The sequence below is a fragment of the Lissotriton helveticus genome, chromosome 7 (genome assembly GCF_964261635.1).
Source record: "Lissotriton helveticus chromosome 7, aLisHel1.1, whole genome shotgun sequence".
Lineage (NCBI taxonomy): Eukaryota > Metazoa > Chordata > Amphibia > Caudata > Salamandridae > Lissotriton > Lissotriton helveticus.
This window is the reverse complement of record NC_136068.1, coordinates 1,588,213,308-1,588,234,696: the sequence shown is the minus strand read 5'-3', so window position 1 is coordinate 1,588,234,696 and position 21,389 is coordinate 1,588,213,308. Positions and strand designations below refer to the sequence as shown.

General features: G+C 44.6%; 1 protein-coding gene across 2 annotated transcripts in view; it reads right to left on the bottom strand.

Moving 5' to 3' along the window:
* RUVBL2 (RuvB like AAA ATPase 2) overlaps positions 1 to 21,389 on the bottom strand; it is a 131,638-nt gene that overhangs the window by 105,911 nt on the left and 4,338 nt on the right. For both annotated transcript variants that reach the window (XM_078655154.1, XM_078655155.1), the window contains exons 2-4: positions 19,430 to 19,478; positions 1,470 to 1,525; positions 363 to 504 (exon numbers count right to left, since the gene is read on the bottom strand). In XM_078655154.1, coding sequence (XP_078511280.1) covers positions 363 to 504; positions 1,470 to 1,525; positions 19,430 to 19,478 — 247 coding nt within the window. The remainder of the gene's footprint in view (positions 1 to 362; positions 505 to 1,469; positions 1,526 to 19,429; positions 19,479 to 21,389) is intronic.

Sequence of the window (21,389 nt, the reverse complement as noted above, 5' to 3'; positions counted from 1 at the left end):
TTGTGAAAAATGCTGGTCAGCTCCAAGAGGTCCTCTCCTTAGAGCAGCACATGAGCGCTGCGCTAAGGCTCGACCTAAAAAGGACAGAACTGCAATTACAGAACCGAAGATTTCCTACAGAGGTTGGTACAGACTCAGCACATGACCACTGAATATATCCTAAAGATGCACTGTGTAGAACTGTAAGCTTAAAAGAAACAGTAAAGGACATAAAAGATTCCCTACATATTTAAGGCTAGACTAGGTCCGTAGAAAACACCCAGCAGAGGTACCATAGAGGACCAGAGAATACTCTCTACAAAAATTGGATGATGTACAACAGATGTACTGTATAGAACTCTACTTTAGAGGACTATTCATACCCATGGCAATAGCAGTCTTTCCGGTGCCTGGCTGCCCAGCTATAAGCACTGCCCGTCCTGCAATCTTCCCTTCTTTAATCATTTCCAGAATGACTCCAGCTGCACGGCGAGCAGCCAACTGGCCCACCATCCCCTGTGACACCTGAGGAAAAAAGAGAACAGGACATGTAACGGTTGCATGGAAGCGCATCACCAGAAATTCTCTCACCTCTGGGAAGAGATAAGGATATAGCTATGATGACCCTTGGAAACAAAAAATGGGGAAATAACCATCACAATGAAGTTCCTCCCCCGACTCAAGGAATCATAAAATGTCATCACATTCAACATCGATCTCATCGACCCTCATGGAAAAAGGAAGGGAAAAGAACCACCATATTCGGTGACCTGACTGATATTGGAGGTGGAGACAGATAAAACACTGAATCCCCATGCGAGTCAAACTGTAGGTGCTGGGAAGGAAAATATAACACTTGTGAGACCTTGGGGAAACGAGGCAGCAGACTTTAATGGCACCTGAAAGACAAGCTTCAAAGTTCACAACCCTGAGAAACTTTCACAAAAGGTGAGTATAATGGCATGGGAAAGATCAGCATAACGTGATGCGTCCACTGATATCTAAGAAATGGTGGGGGAGGAAGCAAGAATGTTACAACTTGTGACTCCAACAAGGAAAGCAAAGTGTCATATTTAAAGTAGACCGAGAGCTTGGCCCCAGAGAACCCACTATAGGAGAGGCACCTTGCCCTACTGTATGACTAATCATGGTGCAACTCTTTGGGGATCCTTTAAACAGTTATACTTTCCTTGCTAAAACCTGGACCCGTCCTGACCAGTCCTCCTCCCCTGCGATGTACTATCCATTTGCACCCTACCAATCCATTGTGAATCCTTGGCACAGGTAGGGAAATCGCATGCTGCATCTGGTTGTGTTCACTTTTACAGATGCCAATCCATACCACAATATTATGACACTTCCTGATTGCTGGCCCATGCTCAACAGTTACTTCATACAGCACAAAGGCATAGCATCATGTTACTGTGCTTACAGCACTAGCACACTGAACAACCACACCTATGGCAGAAGCGCTAGATAGTACACCATACCTGTCGAGGCTCCAAGGCATCGTCCAAACCCAGCCCTCGGATATGTGAATGGGCACCTAGTGAGGAAAACAGCTATAAATATCGAAGCCAGCACATGTGAAAAATATTGGCTACTGAAGGCCGTCAACGGTACTACAATGCAAAGACATCCAAAGGAGAACATTAACCAGTCGGTATGTGGAGAGGACTCTCAATTGAATCATATTTGTGACTCCAAAGTTCAACATAGTAAGCCAGCTACTGTATGTCACACTAAGTGATATAAAAATGAATTGATAAAAGAGAAACCTAAAAAAAAAAAAGAACAATGGAGATGCACATACAAGAAGACAATGGATACAGTAGGAAGAGAAAAGTTTAGATTTAAAGATACTCTGGAACACAGTACATACCACACAATGGCAATTGCAGTAATTGGTATGCCTCACATAATATATTTATGACTTTACTTTAAATGCTAATGAAAGCTCCACTTACTACTCTGTTCAGAAGTCTGCCTCCATATTTAAATTAATCTTTATGAAGTGGAAAAAGAAAGACAGTAACATTGCTGCTCAACTTATTTTGTTATTTTTACAAACTGTAAAAAGCAATGACAAAGCTAAGAGCTCTGGCTTGATGTATAAGGTAAGACATTATAAAACCAGATGTTCCATTTATAATATTTCAATCATTTTGTAAAAGCATACAGTGCCTCATGCTTCATTAAAAGAACATTTATAAAATAAAAGCTAACACCATATGCCATTTACAAAAAATAAAAGAAGAATCTAAGTGCCATGACTCGCCAGACAGAGCAAAAATGTCAGTAGACCACAGATCACCTGTTGCTGTTCTGCCATTTGCCTATGGGCTCCCAAGACCATTTTGGTCTGGCTGCAGTAGGGCTACTCCTGCTTTGCACCTGGACAGATAAAAAAGGGTTGCACCTGCCACACTTAGTAGTATTCCTTTTGCATTTAATGTGGCTGATTGCATAATGGATGCCTCTTATTTACTCTACAGTGGAGCCATCAGATCATCTAATATGGCGAGTGTATTGTGCCCATTTATCTGCGTTCATCTCTATCACTTCTGGGTGAACTCCTAAAAGCAAGTACCATGGCAGGTTGAATAAAGCCCACTTGTATGGGTTGCTCCCTGTCAGGGTTGAATCATTTCTGTCACTACATGGTGATCCACTAAAGTATGTATAATGACGATTCCTATATGCTCCATGCCACACATGGGTGGATTACTCAGGCACAAAATAGAAGAGCTTATATTATAGTTGACCATCTCTTGTCCCACTGTGAACCCGTACAAGCATTTCCTTGGCTGGTTGCACAATGCTCATTCTCATGGGTTGCTCCCTGCCATTCTTGGATGGACACCTCCCAGCATATAAAATGGCTTGTTGCTTAACACCAATTACTGTGGGCTGGTACTCTTCTGATGTTCCGGTGTGGACTCGAGGGCATATACAGTACATAATGCAAGGCTGCACCCTTAAATGATAGCATCCTTTAACCTCGTCAGTTCCTATGTCCATACTTCATGTGTTTAAGTACAATACTGACCAATCCAAAACCAAACCAATGTATTTTCTTGTAAGCCCACGCATAGGTGCAGTTGCATGTTTGCTGCAATTATTTGAGTCGTTTCTGCCATACATTCACACCAAAAGATTTCATACTTAGCCATACTCACTCTTTTTATCCATACATACACTAGCATACATTAGTATGTACTATTTCACAGTCCTATTCGCTTCAAATTCACACATAGAAACATTGAAACAGTGACTAAACTCAGTAAGTACCAGCTCTGGTCCTCATAATTGACATAAAAACTATCCGTTAGAAGTCACAAGACACACATCCATCCAGAGTACTCATGGATTGGCGTGCTACTTGTCCACAAATGCGCTTTAGCGACTCGCCAGGTGTATGAGGTGCTATATAAATGCAACAGATTCATTTTAACATTACAGAAAGCTAAAGGGGAAAATTTTATTAAAAATTTCAGAAAAAGAATTGCTAAAATGTTCTACATTTTTTTCTCCAGCTTTAAGAATAAACACATAACAATGCATACTAGAGCAGACAGCACATCTAAGTTAGCTATTTAGTACAAGTAAAAAGGCACCACCAATACCTAACCGGAATCACGGACCGCTGGTATTGCTAGCAGAATTTAAAATAGAAAAACATTGAAATACATGCTGCTGATAAAGGTCAGTCAATTAAAGGTATAGCTATACTCAACACTTCCAGTACAATGTAAAATATATTGTAGTTGAATAAAAGTATATTTGCAAATAAAAATCCAAGACACATACATTTTGGTTGCTAAATAAAAGAAATTCATCATGAAGGCACGGGTAGCTCCATTAAAAAAACATTGAACCCACACAATTGGCACTCATTTCATGACATCAGCAAAAGAGGACTAAAGGTTTATGGAGAATCCTAAAATGTAATTGATTATCATTATCAAAAAAGAACATTTAAAAACATTCACAATAAGCAGATACGAAACATATTACAACAACATGTAAAGAGATAATAGATGGACAGATAACGTACCACAATCTCGGACACAAAACTACAATGCATGTTCCCATATTTTGGCAAATCCACATAGAGCAGACAACATGCTGCGCATATTTGTAACTCCAATTTACAACATAGTAAGCCAGCTACTGTATGCCTCACTAAGTGCTAATTAAACGAAATGGTAAAAGAGAAAAATCAAAACGTAATAACTATAGCATGGAAATGCATACAGAGAGACAACGTATGTAGGAGGCTGGTATATGGTGCTCATTTGTGTAAGTGTAGCACCCTGCAGTAATGCAGGCAACCCTTATGGTGGTTTTAGTGGTCTAAGACAACCTTATTAAGCTCTCTATGTGGTAGCTGTAGAGAGCAGCCTCCAGGCTTAGTAGAGCTGGTTTTACCAGGGCTAACCATATAGTGTAGGTTAAGTAAAAAATAACCACACTCACTAACACATTGCCATTTCCCCTACCGGGAGATATAGTCCCGAATACATAGGATACTTTAATACACAGTGGTCTCCAGCGTGACGCCAAACCATATACTAATAAAGTGGAATGCGAACCACGACCTAAGTCGAGACTGGACCCAGAGGATGTAGAAGAGCCGGGACCCTAAGAACCACTCAAGGTAAGTACCCAAGAACCACACAGAGGCTGTGTGTAGAGTGGGAACAATGCTGGGTGCTCAATGTAAGTCACTGGGTAAGTTGCGTTGGAGTTTTTAAGAAGAATCCTTCCCAGAAGACCCTAAAGAAACCCCGTCGAAGATATAAGGTTGGAGAGTCACCCCACCCATGGATATCCGGGAACCAGGATACCTACACCAGGGAAGCCGAGTGCATAGTTGCGAGGTGACGTGGGAAACTGCTGTAGACCACAATGCAGGACTTCAGTGAAGATTCCGCTGGCGAAGAAAGTGAAATAGTCCGGTGGAAGCCAAAGGTGGATTCAAGATGAGAGGTACCTGCAAGCAGAGGGGACAGAGTATATGCCATTCAGGAGATATCAGGAGGCAGAGGCGACCTTGGAGCTGCAGTTGTGCAGACAAGGCGATGCTGTGGAAGACCAGGAGCCATTCACGAGCTGTCCCACATCGGATGCAAAGAGCCAGGGGGTCAGGGTACGGGTCTGTCGGGGGCACTTGGCAATGGCAACAAATGTAGTATACGGAAAACGGAGCGGTATTGGGACCAGCAAGGTCCAAGTGACTCACCACGAGCAGGTAAGTCGGAGCAAACCGAGCAAGCAGGGGAGCCCAGTGGAGCCAAGGAAGACCTTCAATAGGACCCATGGGCCGAGGGCATAGGAGTCGCAAGAGGATCTTGAGCAGCTCACCAAAAGGATGAAGGCCCACAGTGCAGGGAAGATCTTGGTTGCAGGAGACACCCAAGACTTGAGCTTCTTGGAGCCCAAAGAGCTCTGGTGAAGAGAGTCAACAAGCCTTGACAATTGCTATTCGATGCTGTGCACAGGGGTACTGCTCCAGCGGTTCCAACGAGGGATACTGGCTTCAAACTTGCTGTGAAGACAGTGCAGGCCTCGAGGGAGTTGCAGAACAGAGTTGCAGAACCACCACCTGGGTTGCTGAACCTTTCGAAGTCCATAGGATCTCAGGAACAGCAGACCGGTCAGCTTCGTTGTGGTGCCTGCAGGTGTAAAGAAGTCACTCCTTCATTTCAAGGGAGTTTCTTTTGGGTGTTTTGGATGTCCACAGGCCTGTAGAATAACCTGTATGGAGCACTGGCGACGCTGAAGACTTACAGGACGATGAGACCAGGAGAAGCAAGGGTTTTCCCAGTTGCACTCTTGGTTCCCAAAGCATAGCCAAAGTGCCCAGACAGTTGAAGATTAAGTGCTTTCGGATCTGAATCTTGTCCCACGATGAATCTAAGGCACCACCCACGGGTAAGCCCTAAGGTACTCTAAGGGAAGGGTTGAGATGATTCAGGGATCCCTCCCACAGGAGAGGCTAGACAGTGAGGAGGATACTCCCATGTCCTTTGTCCAGGTTCAAGTCAGAGCGGGAGCAAATGGCTCCCTGAACTGGTTCCAACTGAAGATTGCAAGAAGGGCACCAGATATGCCCTTCAAAGCAGTCTAGTAGCGCTGACAATTCCCGCCACCCTGCCCCAATATACTAGGTCCTGTCTGGGAGGTTATCACACCTCCCTGTAACAGGAAACCTGTTGTCCTGCCTTCCCCTGCTCGAGCTTGGCTCAGCAGCAGGAGGGCAGAATTGTGTCGCTTGTAGGCAGCAGCCATAATTTGCTGTCAGGATCTAGAAGACTGGTAACGGGAGCACGGAGGTCCTCCTTGAGGAGCTTTACAGTGCATGGAAAAATACCTCCAACACAGTTTACGGGGTTGGGGTATGATTCCAACATGTTTGATACCAAACATGACAGGGTTCGTTACAGCCAGTTTAGAGTTAGCCATTGCGTAATGACACTTCGCTAATATGTGTTATAATGGCTGATGCACTTATGACCCGGGAGAATGAGCTCTGTGGATTGCAGAGGTGTCCTGCTCACGCAGGGGCACCCTCACACTTATATCTGCGCACCCTGCATTCAGGATTAAAAGGACTGCCTTGGGATGAATTCTAGGTTTTAAGTGCAGTGACCTCCAGGGATGTGAAATTCATATAGCCCGACGCCCGGGACATTATTTGGGGTCAAGGGCAACAAGTTTTCATGTGTATTTTGTCCTTGGAACAAGTAGGTCCAACCCCCTACAGCACAAACTCTTTGGCTGCCAGTTTACAGTCCCACTTTATAGATCAGGGAAAGGCATTGCCTGCAGGTAAGGTGATATTTGTGTCCATGGGTTAATGACTTTCAAACTTGTATTTATGGTTCATTAGTGAAAAGGCATTATTATTAGGGTGAGCTCTTTAATTAAATGTTCTAAGCTCAGACGGCACTACCAACAGTGGTTTCAGTATAAAAACGCGTACATAGGTTTCAATGTTTAGCAATATGAGGCTATGTATACTGCTCACAGAATGCTCTCTGATTAGATGTAAATATTTGCAGAACCCTGACAGCAAGATAGACGATTCTTTGCTTTCAAAATAAAATGTTCACAAAAAAAATGCAAAAACATTTCGCTAAACTACTGTAAAATTTTAGGTACCATTTCTTCGCAGCATCATTTAGTAAAATGTGTTAAAGTATGCTAGTATTTTTCAAAAATATTTATAATGGACAAAATCAGTGTAACCAGTTTCGATATTATGGGAAACAAAAATAAACAAGCATTTGGTAAAACCGGTAGGTCTGAAATTGTTGGTCAGCCTTTTAATTTTGTCAATGTGTGACTTGTTTTGGCATGGTTTTTGTAAAACCTTATTGGTGTGGGAGCTGCCGGGCCCCCATCAATATAACAAACATTGGCAAAAGCAAAATCATGTTGGTCTCAAAAGCACACATTGCCACAGTGTTCCTGGAACTGAACAAAACGACTGTCATATGGTCCTTGTGAAAGAACAGAATGCAGTCACTCAAAGTGAAGCTAGCCGATAGACAGAGAGAGAGTCAGAATTTTAATAAACACAAACGGTTGTGAATAACACCAGAGCTAATTAGGGGCCCAGTTATTAAATAAAGTCTAAAAAGTGCACCCATGTTCTTACATTAAGTGCAGATATACAACGTGGGTGAATTCACAAGACTTTACACAAATAGGCCAAGAAATAGTACTCCTAAAAAAGATTTGTGAACTTCATTTCAGCATGAGCAAATATCCAGGTGTAGATTTGCTCAAGCGAAAATCTGAGTGTTTGCAAGTTCACTTTCCCTCCAGCCGCTTTTTTTCCCCAACCCTGGAAGAAGTTTCATATCGGCCATTGTCCGGGGTAAATTTTCAACATTTCTCAGTATGGGAAAGCATTAGAGAAGTGTTGGTGAAAACACTAAACAAGCAAGCTACTCAAAGGGGCATTCCAACCCTGGAAATGTTGCCTACCAATACCTTCAGCCCCAGTATGTAGATCTGCAGAAACGTGGCAACATAAGGGAATTGCTAGTAGTCAACCCCTACTATGGAAGGAACCCTAGCATAAACGAAGAGGCTATTTTAGAGCTCTTATATATAATGAGATTGCTGCCATCATTTGTTGCCGCATTACATGGCACAAAACTGACAAGTGGATTTTGTTACAGGACAAGTACATTTATGAAGCACCCTGCCCCAGGGACAAGTAGATATTTTATTAAATTCCACAACCCTGGACCTCAGATATAAGGAAACTTGTATCTGTCCTAAGTGGTGCTAGCACCAGCTTATATAGGCAAAAGTGTCAGGCCTGTATTCACAATTTGAGTTGTCTCCCATGGGTGGCATAAGACATGTTTCTGCCCAAAGGGTACCCCTGGTGTACCTATGACCTGGGTACATTAGTACTATATACTATATACCAGGGACGTACAAAGGTACATCAGTAGCCAATCCAAGTACTCACCATGTCCAATTTAGGGAAGAAGCACAGAGACTGGGCTCCTGATAAGCACGATGTCAGTCAGAAAAACAGAATGACACCAGCAAAAAGTGGGGGTGACAATGAAAGCAGGTCCTACTTTCCTACACAGTATAATAGCGACTAGACCAGTGCTTCTTAACCTGTGGTCCCCCGACCCTTGGGAGTCCATGGCGCCAACTCATGGATCCCCGGCTGTTTAATAAATTAAATAACAGCAGATTAATAATGTATTATTACATAAAAATGCAAAATTAATAATTTCAATAAGTTCTGTGAATGTGAGGGAATTTTAAACCAGATGCTAAAAATTAAGTTGGTATCCTGATTGATTTGGCAGCGCAAGTGCAGCAACAGGACCAAAAGAGGCCTTAATTGAAGCACTGGTATCTGTCCACAAAAAGAGCAGACACTGGAGCAAAAAAGACAAAAATAATGTGCTAGTGAACAGCATATTGCTTAATCTTTTAGAAAAAAATGTTTTAACCAATCAAATCTTCCGATTAACATTGCTATTTTTTAATGGTTTTGTTTGTGAACTAAACAAAATATTTCATAATGTGCGTATTTGTTTGAGGGACAATTGTTTTGTGTATTATTTTAAGGTTCCAATCATTAAAATTACTTGGGTGGGGTCCCCGCCTTCATGTAGTAATTCTCTCTGGGCCTACAGAAAACAAAAAGTCAAGAACTGTTGTATTAGACATTGAAACATCGCAGCTACACTATGCTCCAATAAAATGCTTAAAATGCCATATGCTGCTAAAAAAAATAACAGAACTCTTCTGTATTCAGAATGTATGTGTGAAACTAAGGACTGACTGTGGCAGTGTGCTGAATTATTGTGCCATTCAGATGTATAACAGCGCCTCCCGAATTGTAACAGAAGTACTCTCTCCCTGGGAGGCGGGACGATACAATAAAAAGCCAGTATCGCAGGAGGTGAGAGAGGTTTACTCCTTTGAAGTCCTCTGTGTATATTTTCGAGAAGTAGTTACAAAAGCTCTATAAGACAGCTCTGCCATCAGGACAGTCCTAACAAGTGTTTGATTTACAAAGGATATTTCTAGGAGTAAGCTTACAAAAGTTACAACATAAATGTGCTTAAGATACACTTGAATTCAGAGAGAGTCAGGCATTGGTATGTGACTAAAATACAGGTGGGTCAAAGTCACTGGTGATATTTAGCATAAATTACACGTGTGAGCATTCCCTGAAATACGTAAGAGGAGTGACCTGACAAACAGAATGCAAATCTGGTCAACACTCACACAGGTGTAACTCAACGGGCTCTTATAAACTATTTTAAATGCATTTCTGCTTTTAATGGACGCTTTTCATGCTTCCAAATAAAGATTTTGATTGATTGAAATGCATTTCTCATACTGCACAGGCAAGTTACACCTGCAAGATTCTGGTCTTGGTGGTAACGACAATGTGACAAAATACACCAATTACACTATATGTTATAGAGAGAGCAGGATTAGAAACATTATGAGAACATGTTTTAAACTGGAAAAAAAGGATCACATCAAATTAAAAACATTTTAAATCTAGGTTTTAAAAAGCGTCTTTTAATAACTGTGCAAATTAAACACAAACAAAAACACATAATCAGGACATAAAATAAGAGTGCTTTATTTTGAACAGCACACACACGTTTCTTCCAATAGTCTTACAGCTCTTAGTAACACCTGAATTTGATTACATTTCCAAATAACACAAGGAGACGCAAATTCAAGCTGTGCATGTATAGTGTGATCTTAGAAGGAAGAGCTTGGGGACAGGTGACTCAAACACAGTGTTAAAGATTGCAGGGATCGCCGTTAGCATGAGCTGAAAGCCATTTTGTACTTGGCAGTCATCTTTGTTAGGCATCTGCTTTCTCCCTCTTCCAGAGCCTTGCACATGGTCAGAAAGGCCTAGCTGTCAGAATGCATCTGCTCTTATGTCATAACTGTCAGGCTATTCTTGCTGATGTAAGGAGAAATGTCTCCCCTCCCACTTTGTTGAGCAAGCAAATGTTGTATACCCATATTAGTCAATTTCTATTCTTGTATGTGCCAGGACCACCCCTTGGTTTTATGCTGACTAATGTAACCTATGCAAATATAAGTCCCCTGTTCTCTGTACTCCTTAGAAGGCCCCCTGCAGTGGCCTGGGGGTACTGTGTGATGTAGTCTCCCTCATCTGAGGTTAATAAATGCATTATTTTTTATATTACAGCTTCTCTTCTTTGTTGTTTTAAAATGACCAGGTGTATCAGTGAACCCCTTAGGAGGTTTATATTTCTTCAACAGGAACATCTCAAATCCACACAAATAAAAACATATGAAATGAGTATTTAAGAAAGCAGAAAAAGCCTAAAATAAGGCAACTAATTACACTGAATGTATGCACTATGCTTCTTTATATGGCTCAGCAGACCGTGAGCACAGTATTCTCTGGCGCTCACTTTGACCGACGGAAAGGCTTTATATAGGCAAACCATATTATTTTTAATACAGTAATTTACGCGCCCAAGCCTAAAGACCACACTGGCAGTAAGCCAAGCTCTATTATGGTATCTTTTGTGTGTGGAGCTCGTTGAAAGGAAATCAGAGATGGGTCGAGCTCCAGTCTTTTAAGGTGGAGCTGCTACCATAGTGACAGCTTGATGTCAAACAGGTTGCCAAAGAAACTGGTCTCCAGCTCAACAGCTGCTCCCCTACCATTCACTAAAATGTCTGTCTATGTTACAAATCACTGGCCTCGACAGAAACAATGACCCCTAGTTAAAATAATACACAATAAAAACCAAACAATGCTTTCACCGTCTGAGGCCGAGATACACCACCAAATGTTTTAATAGTGGCAACATTGTTAATAACACTGTCCTTATGTCAAAGGATATTTTAACGACTGCGTTCAAATAAGCTTAAACAACGTTGGACAAAAAGAACACAATGTAGTAATAAACCTGCTACAAAATGTCTATGGGTTCTAGATTAAATATTGCACAACTCCGTCAGATAAGGTCCCAGCAGTTGAGTTTTCCTCTAATAAAGCATAAATCTACATTCCTTCAAACCCACGACCCAAGCACGAAGTGACCCGCCAAATGAAATCAAAAGTTTCTGGGAGAGGTCCAGTTTACCAATGAACCGGGGTCCAGGAAACATTGCTAATGAAGATAGACACAGCTCGCACTTTCAAGGCCAGTTAAGGTCCCAACTGGTCTTACTGCTACTCAATGGGGGGAATATGCCATAGTGGGTCAACGCCCAATGATGATCCACACGGGTACCAATCAGTCAAGATTTTACAGTGGCAGAGGCAACCATAGGGCCACAACGCTTAACCAGTTACAAAGAGAAATTTGACTTCGGTGATGAAACACATCGGATTTCAAACAGCAATATTTTCAGAACCATATGGGCTAGAAAGCTGGTTCATCTGGTTTGAGTTTCAGGAAGACAGGCGCCAGCTAACACAATCAGACTATGTGCTGGAGATACAATGAAGATCTCTAGATTTCTCTGGGATTCAGAATGGCATATTTGAGCACTCCCTGGGCAGTGGTGGATCGGAGACAGAAAAATGTGCCTAAATCTCCAAAGTGTAGACAATTCTTCTGGTCTGTCTTGGTGCCGAGCCAACTGCTGGGCGGCAGGGATCGCATCACTGCTGTGAAATCAAGATTGCTTCATGGTTACTTCACACAAACCATTCAATTACACCTGTCTTGTTCAAATCTTCAAGCTACGCATGTAGCTCTACTCTTCATTATGCAGTCCCACACTACTTCTTGCAGGAATTACAGTACACAGTATTCCAAGTATCCAAGCTTGTGCTAAGGAGAAAAACATCTTGTACACCCCTGAATGAGGTGTCCCGAATGGGCACCACACACACACACACTCCGCTACAGATTAACACATCACTGCACACCAACTCACGAGGATGAGCAAGATACACCAATGATGGTGTAAAGGATGCACAGCTACCAGGGAGAGATGACAGCCAGTTTGCCTATAAAGATGGAAGTAAATAGTCTGTATCTTATATACTGCCCCGCCCCCAGCCAGTCACCTCATAGCCTGGGATTGGAGGGAGAACAGCAGCCACCCAAGACAGTAAAAACGTGAAGAGCTTCCAGTGGACTCTAGTAGGTTGTCACTAGATGAACAAGCATTGGAAATGCAATAGGTCTCGCACCATTAGAGTTAGTGCTTTTAGAATTGTTTATGGGTTTTTTTTGTAAATGTTTAGCATTTTTGTTTCCTGTAGCCAATGCTAAAGAATTACAAATAAAAAAAGCCATAAACATTTCTTAAAGCTGTAACTGAAATGGTCTGAGACCTATTGCACTGTGTGAGGGTGAGGGGTTGAGGGTGGGTGAGGGTGAGGGTGGGTGAGGGAGGGTGAGGGGTTGAGGGTGAGTGAGGGTGAGGGGTTGAGGGTGAGTGAGAGTGAGGGTGAGTGAGGGTGAGTGAGGGTGAGTGAGGGTGAGGGGTTGAGGGTGAGTGGGTGAGGGTGAGTGAGGGTGAGGGTGAGTGAGGGTGAGGGGTTGAGGTTGAGGGTGAGGTGTTGAGGGTGAGTGAGTGTGAGGGTGATTTAGGGTGAGGGGTTGAGGGTGAGTGAGAGTAGTTGAGGCTGAGTGAGGGTGAGTGAGAGTGAGGGTGAGTGAGGGGTTGAGGGTGAAGGTTTGAGGGTGAGGGTGAGGGGTTGAGGGTGAGTGGGGGTGAGGGGTTGAGGGAGGGTGAGTGTGGGTGAGTGTGGGTGAGTGAGGGTGAGTGAGGGTGAGGAGTTGAGGGTGAGTGAGGGTGAGGGTGAGTGAGTGTGAGGGGTTGAGGGTGAGTGAGGGTGAGTGAGGGTGAGGCTGAGGTGTTGAGGGTGAGTGAGGGTGAGTGAGAGGTTGAGGGCGAAGGGTTGAGGGTGTGAGGGTGAGGGGTTGAGGGTGAGTGAGGGTGGAGGGTGAGGGGGTGAGGGGTGAGGGGGTGAGGGGGTGGGGTGAGAGTGAGGGGGTGAGGGTTAGGGGGTGAGGGTTAGGGGGTGATTGTTAGGGGGTGTGAGCGTTAGGGGTGTGAGCGTTAGGCGGTGTGCGGGTTAGGGGGTGTGAGGGTGAGTGTGAGTGAGGGGGTGTGAGGCTTCGGGTGTGTGACGTTGCTTGAGTGTGTGTGAGGGTGAGAGAGGGTGTGAGAAATAATAATAATAATAATAATAATAATAATAATAATAATAATATGTATTGCTATGGAGGGCACATTTGGAGATGCTTTCTGTTTACAGAGTGTCCTTTGCAGATAAGAAATGCACCAAACAGAAAAAAAATACAATGTATGTGTATATCTGATATTTTGGAAGGAGGGCAGCTAAGTGCCTTGCATTTTAGTACAGGTGTGATTTGAATTGCCAAGCTCTTTCAAGACAATTGGACATTATTGCAATCCGAGAAGCCAACCACACCCTTCAAGTGCAAACACTTGTTCTGCCTCCAGGAATTTCCAAAGACTGCTGAATAACCATTTCATATTTTAGTTAATGGCGGGGGCAGTGGGAAGTGTTTTCATATATTGTCCGAAATCACATTCTCACCCCCCCCCCCCTCAGTCCCAGCTAAATAAAAAAAAGGTAACAAAGTAACGATCCCATGTATGTTTCTGTTCTTAAAATATTAAAAAAAACAACCTGGCCATATTAAAATGTTGCACTAAAAGCATCGAAAAGCATTGGTGTGAGACCCATTTGTGCCTCGAAGCCTCGAAAAGTTGTAAGATAGGCGCTTGGGCTCCTCTGTAGGATGGAAGAGAGAATATGTGTCTAGGGTCCTCTTTTAAATTTAACATTTAACCCCTGATGTGCTTTTGAGAAGCTTTACCGCGTGTTATGTCATAGGTCACGTGTAGAGCGCCTGCGCCGCCTCAATGCGCTGCTGTACAAAAAACACTTCAAAGAGAGGGGCAGGCATGCTTCCCAATGAGGCTGCCAGCTTACCCTGGATGCTATAAACAAAGAGGGCGTTCGATTAAACCGCTGCTCCAGCACGATTAATCTACATTTTTTCAGCGCCATTAAATCTGATTTTCCAGCACTAATCGTGAAACCCCTGATACAGTGGAGGCGGATTTAATAAAAAACAAGTAAAAAAAATCAGGAAACCACACTAGAGGATTAAGAAGTTCTTCACAAAATATATATTTTATTGTATGTGGCTGGAGAAAAATGTAAATAATTAAAGGGTATGGTCTTTTGAGTAAAATTATGCAAGTACAAATGCTACAGGACAGTTTCCTCTGCTCCCGGCTCCCTTTCTAGTGTCGCCTTTATCGCTCAAACTCATTTGGCGCTGCGTAGGCATTTGAATTTGGTGAAACCCGCATTTACCAAAAATAATATGCATTTGCTTATGCATACGATAAGTAAGGATCGTGTGTAATCGCCTATCCTTTAATTATTAATAATGACCTGGCGATAATAAAGTGTCACAATAAAAGTGGTGAAAAGCATTACTGTGAGACCCTTTGTGCCTCGAAACGTTATTCGATAGGCGCTGGAATGCCTATGCTTACTTGGCAAAACAAAAACAAAACAAAGATGGAAAAGGGGCTTATATTTAAAAACACGTTATCAATTGCGTTCTGATATAATACAGGGAGCGATTTGATTAAGCACAGGGTGGCTTGGTGTGATAAATAGAATATCAATTCTGGATGTCATTTCACAATTGGAACACACGTATATTACTGAAATGAGCCTAGTCGCAATGCACGTGTCATAAGTCTATGTACTGAAATATTTTCCAAGTACTAATTCAAGAGCTTATTTTATTGCATGAGCTTAAAATAGTATAGAGTGCATTGCATGCGTGTTACTTCAATGAGACGGCCAAACAAAATGTGTACATGCTATAATGCCTCTTATAACACACTTTACCTTCACCCCTTCCATTCAACTGTGAAAAGTCTCTTCCGCGTTTTCCACAGGAAATGACGCACCTCCCTATCTTCAAATGATCCCTACGAACAATTGTCACGCTCTCCCACTAAAGCACTCCCATTTGTATGCAAGTTAAATATTTATTATATAAGAAATCTCATTTTCTATGGCTGTTCAAACGTAAAGCGCACTAACAACCATTAGATGGGCGGAGAAGCACAAGATACAATAAAGAAATCATAAGCATGAGCGTGAAAAAAAAGCGAAAGAGAAAGCAGGGTAACCTGACCCAGGAGGGGGGAGGAGGGAGGAGAAATGCGTCTCGGCCGGAGCAGGGGGCGGAGCAGGGAGAGCGGGCTTTGAAATGTACTTCACACGGCCGGCCGGTCGTGAAACTGAAAGCATGGCCGGCCGGCCGTGAAAGCCTTTGATGCCGCAGGGGGTGGAGCGGCACCAGCTGGGAGAGTAGGCAAGGCAGGCGGCTGGGGGCATGTGCACGCGCTTTTAAGCTCAATGCGCATGCGCATTGAGCTTAAATTTCTCGTGCACTGCAAGGAATCGCCACGATTCCTTGCAAGTTGGATAAAGAGTGGATAAGCCACCATAGTCTCGCTTGCTCGATGCGCATGCGCATCGACAGGCGAGACCTAAAAACATAGGGCAGACCAGAAAAAAAAACTACAGGGCAAAGTGGCAAAGCTTTTGCAGGCTGTACAGGAAACTTTCGTTCTTACAGGCCTTATTTAATTGTCCCAGATCCTAACTAAACTGCAACTATTAGAATGTTCTTTGGTGCATTTTATGTGAAAGAATCCTTTATGTTACTTCTTCCTCCATTAGACCTTGTCTTATACATTCTGCCAGCACAGTCTGCAAATTCAAAAACTGCTAAACAAAAAGCTTTTGTTAATATTTGTAATGTTTTTATTCATGTCCATGCATTCTCGAAGTGCAAAGGCGAGCACAGCTGCCAAGGTATCAGATTGTGGTGTGTGACATTTTCATAAATTCAGTGTAATTATTAGTGACATTTGAACGACTGTGAGTGACACTCAGGAGCAAGTTTACCTATACTGAATAAATGCTACAGATAACCAAGAGATAGCAGTATACCATCCCGGCGTGGAGCGCATTTACAACCTGTATGTTCATTAGCTTTTACTGTGCACAACATTAAAATAGCCTAGCGTTTACAGTTTGTGTCTCTGCCTCGCGCCTGCACTCAGGAATGCTACAAAGTGTGCTGATGTCCTATTCATCAAACAATGGCTATCCTTGCTTCCTGGTCCATCAATATGCGAACGACCCATGACTCTACCTGAAAGTATACACGTCACAATATCAACTTAGGAAAAGATTGTTTTCCCATCATCCAGGTATGCATGTCAAGTGCCCGCTGACGAGACCCTGGACACCTTCAGAGGCAGTAGATTGGTTGCCGAGCTCTCATAATCCTATTAACTAATTCTGGCATTGCACTTTTAGCGCTCCATTACAGGCAGCGACTCTGGTCTACAAGGCTGGCTGCAGACAGGTAGGCTCAGGCTGGGAGCCAATGCGGTACGCAGCAATTCGGGTTTGCGGCCCAGCCCGTCTCCAATGATAGTCACCCAGGCCGCTGTCCTGACTCTTGGGCAGGGCCGCCCAGTGACCGACTGACCTGGAGGCCGCTGCGTCACTGACTCCTCTCTGACTCCCGCAATATATTGATTTGGTCGTGGTTTAATAACATCTGACACAGATAGGATGCGGCAGCCCAGTGTGAGCTGCAGCAGGAAGCGATGTGAGCGGCGCCATGAATATTTGCTTTGCTGCCCACAAACCAGCCAGTAGCCTTCTTCTAGCTCCCAAAACAAACTCCCTGCTCCGACAGTAGGATGGGGCTCCCCCCCAGGATGACATCAGACTGACAGTGAGAGCCCGCCACGGGCATTCGGAATCACAATCATGATACATTGTAGCAGTTCAGTGAGGCTGCCAGCAGCCATAGCTCAGCTACCAGCCCCAAGCCAGCAGGAGCGCTGCCACTGACTCCCTTTTAGACAGAGCTTTTAGTGCCAGCCAACACATAGCATATGTGTGACAATGCATTCCAGTGCAGTAATGCGGAGTACCACACTTAAATGTGTTAGTCTATTGCCTGATGCATGGTACTTGGCAGTACTGGGTGAGATGCGCTGCCCTACATAAATGTATTAAGTAGGAAAATAAGTAAATGTTGTTATGGTCATTCTTCTAAAAATACTACTGCCAAAATATGCTCTGCTTTCACATCCCCCACAGAATCTCACAACTCCACTCTGAGAACATTTATTTTTATTTACTTCTATATTAAAATGCATAGGCTGAATATGCTGTATTTACCATCAATCAATCAATGATAGCATTTGTATAGCGCGCTACTCATCCGGAGGTGTCTCAAGGCGCTGGGGGTGAGGGGTCTGTTACTGCTCAAAGAGCCAGGTCTTGAGTTGCTTCCTGAAGGATAGGTGGTCCTGGGTCAGCCGGAGGTGGATGGGGAGGGAGTTCCATGTCTTGGCTGCCAGGTAGGAGAAGGATCTTCCTCCGGTGGTGGCTCCGCGGATGCGTGGAACGAGGGCAAGGCTGGTGGATCGCAGCTGGCGGGTGGGAGTGTAGAAGGTCAGGCGGTTGTTGAGGTACCTGGGGCCCAGGTCGTGGAGAGCCTTGTGTGCGTGGCTGAGGAGTCTGAACGTGATCCTCTTGCTGACGGGGAGCCAGTGCAGGTCTCTCAGGTGTCCGGAGATGTGGCTGTGTCGGGGGATGTCCAGGATGAGACGGGCGGAGGCCTTCTGGATGCGTTGGAGTTTTTTCTGAAGTTTGGCTGTGGTTCCGGCGTAGAGGGTGTTTCCGTAGTCCAGTCGGCTGGTGACGAGTGCCTGGGTGACCGTCTTCCTGATTTCGGTAGGGATCCATCGGAAGATCTTTCGGAGCATACGCAGGGTGTTGAAGCACGACGAAGAGACGGCGTTGACTTGTCTGGTCATCGAAAGGGAGGAGTCCAGGATGAAGCCCAGGTTACGTGCGTGGTCTGTTGGTTTGGGAGCGGTGCCCAGGGCAGGGGGCCACCAGGAGTCGTCCCAGGCGGAGGGTGATGATCCCAGGAGGAGGACTTCCGTCTTGTCTGAGTTCAGTTTCAGGCGGCTGTTCTTCATCCATTCGGCGACGTCTTTCATCCCTTCGTGTAGGCTGGTTCTGGCGGTGGCGGGGTCGTTGGTGAGGGAGAGGATCAGCTGGGTGTCGTCGCGTAGGAGATGATGTTGAGGTTGTGTTGGCGTGCGATGGCTGCGAGGGGTCTCATGTAGACGTTGAATTGAGACGCAATAACTATGCAGCCTTGTATACTCCATCCTCTATACCGAGTGATACCTTAGATTCATTAAAGGATGGGCATAAAAACACATTGTGAGGGCATACAGTGCAAAGTTCTTTTCCCAGTCCATTTTCTTTTATTTTTTAAGGCAATAAAGCGTCAAAATGCACGACAGTTGGACATATATAAACAATGACATGATAGCAACCTGAGATACATCCAATCTGTCCCATTTTGGGGTCTCTTGTAACACCACACAACCCCAAACAAAGAATAATTCCCTCGTGGCCTTAATTACTTTACCAATATCATGTAATTTCTACTTTCAAGAAAGTCCTTCAAAACATGGCAAACACATTTGTTTGTTTATGAAACAAACAAATGTGTTTGCCATGTTTTTAAGGACTTTCTTGAAAGTAGAAATTACATGATATGGGTAAAGTAATTAAGGCCACGAGGGAATTATTCTTTGTTTTGATATTGTGTTCCTCTCTTTTCCCTGGCCCAAAAGTACTCTAAGAGGGGGTCCCGTATATATGTTGATACACCACACGACCCCAACACAGGTTTTTTTCAAGTTCCACCCACGCTCCCATGTAAGCAACTGCTTCAGAACCCCACATAAGGGTAGTAAGCGCACTATTAAAGTTACAAGAACAATACAACGGCACTGCATGGAGGGCCATACTTACCGATCCTCTCGATGCGAGTGACATCTCGTACCTCTGGCACTTTCGTTGCCTGCAAGAGACATGGTGGAAAAAATATAAAATAACTGATAGCATACAATTGAAAGGTTTTTGGATTTTATGCATACGGGTCTTGGCAAGTGTCTTGAGGTACTCTTAAGGTACTCTTAAGGGGCGGCATTGACCCTAGGAATGGCCCAGATTTGCAGCTATTTCACGGTTTTGTGTACACTGTTACTGCTTGATCTACTACCAACAATTCATATTTTGGATATCAACAGAACACAGAGTCTCGAAGAGACAACATGCAAACCATAAGGGGGTTCATACCTTGCACATGGGACTGCTGTCACAAGGAGGCGATTTAGAGATGGTGTACAAAAGGGGAGGGTTGGGGGTCACACTGAGCTTGTATAGGAAAGGATAGTCCTAAGATTCAGGAGCGGGTGTAGCAGCTGTCCCTACATTATTAAAGGGGTGTTCCTAAATCCACTGGAATTGTCCCGATGAATTGATGACAGCGGTCACCTGTAGTGTTGCGCTATAGTCTCCGACGCCCAGCGTGATGACGTAGTGCGCCGGAGCAAGAGCGGAACACTAGCGCATGCGCAGAGGGAAGCGGAGAAAGCGCGCGAAGCATAGAGGCGGCAGAAGCGACCGGAGCAGGACACAGTTAGACGCTCGGCGCTCTTTTGTATAGCGATCAGTTGTAGAAATAAAGAGAGACTGAACCACCTGCCCAGCCTGCATGTGTCCTCTGTGGGGAGAGCATTATACAACATTACAGTGGCGACGAGGACTGGGATCACCCCACCAACTCCTCCGCAGCGACACAGAAAACGGAGCTGCAGCAAAGGACACAAGGAAGCAAGCAGGTCAGACATTGGAGAAGGGGGCACCACATGGTGAGCGTGCCCAGAGCAACAGCGCTATCCACAAGAGAGCGCGGCAGCAGCGCACGACCGCAGCAACCCACAAACACGTGGCCTCGAGCCTATTAACTAGTCCCAGGCCAGCATAAACGCGTAGGGGAACACGCAGCAGCGACCCTGGCAGAAAGAAGGGACAGTAATAAGGAGGACGTAAAGGAACGCCTCCCCAGTGAAGCACAAGGAATAAATACCGGTGCACCCGGCAGCCCCAGAAGTCAGGGAGACACAGACCGAGAAGGGAACCCCAACGCACCAGACAGCCCAGGGGACCGAGACGGAGAACCCAGAACAGCGCCTAGAATGAGCAATCAAATGTCATCCCTCACAACGCCCGTTCCCTTCCTACCCAGACCAGGTGAGGACTGGAGGGAATATTTCAAGAACTATGTGGAGGCCTTGGAGGATGAAAACGGTGAACCATTTTCCAGTGCTAGGAAGAAACGGTTATTACTACATAACCTGGGCCCGGAAGGTGTACGAGTATTTGCGAACATTGTGCCAGCAGTGAGACAGGCTGCGGATGACGATGTCTTCAAGCACGCCCTAGAAGACCTTGATAATCATTATCGGCCGGCGGTATGTGTATTTATTGACCGGTACAACTTCCAACAAAGGAAGCAGGAAGAAGGGGAGTCTATAGATGATTATGTGGCTGCATTGAGACGCCTAGCCATCACGTGCAAATATGGACAACTACAGGATGAGTACATCAAGGACCAAATAGTAATGCACACCACAAACAAGTCAGTCCAGGACAAGTTGTGGGCGCAAGGAGAGGCATCGCTCAAAGACGTGATCGCAATGGTAAAGAAAGCTGAACTTTCTAAATGCTGCGCAGAGGCAGCCAAGAAGGAGAACCCCCAGAGACAGATGGTCAACAAAATAGATGAAGCACAATCGTCTACCAGGCAAAGGAGATCCAATGGAGATGGGAGACATAAACCCAGGTGGACAGGGAAACAGGCCTCGCCGGGGGGGCAGACCATGGTCGGCAAGTTCTCGTGCTACAGATGCGGAAGTACGGCTCACTC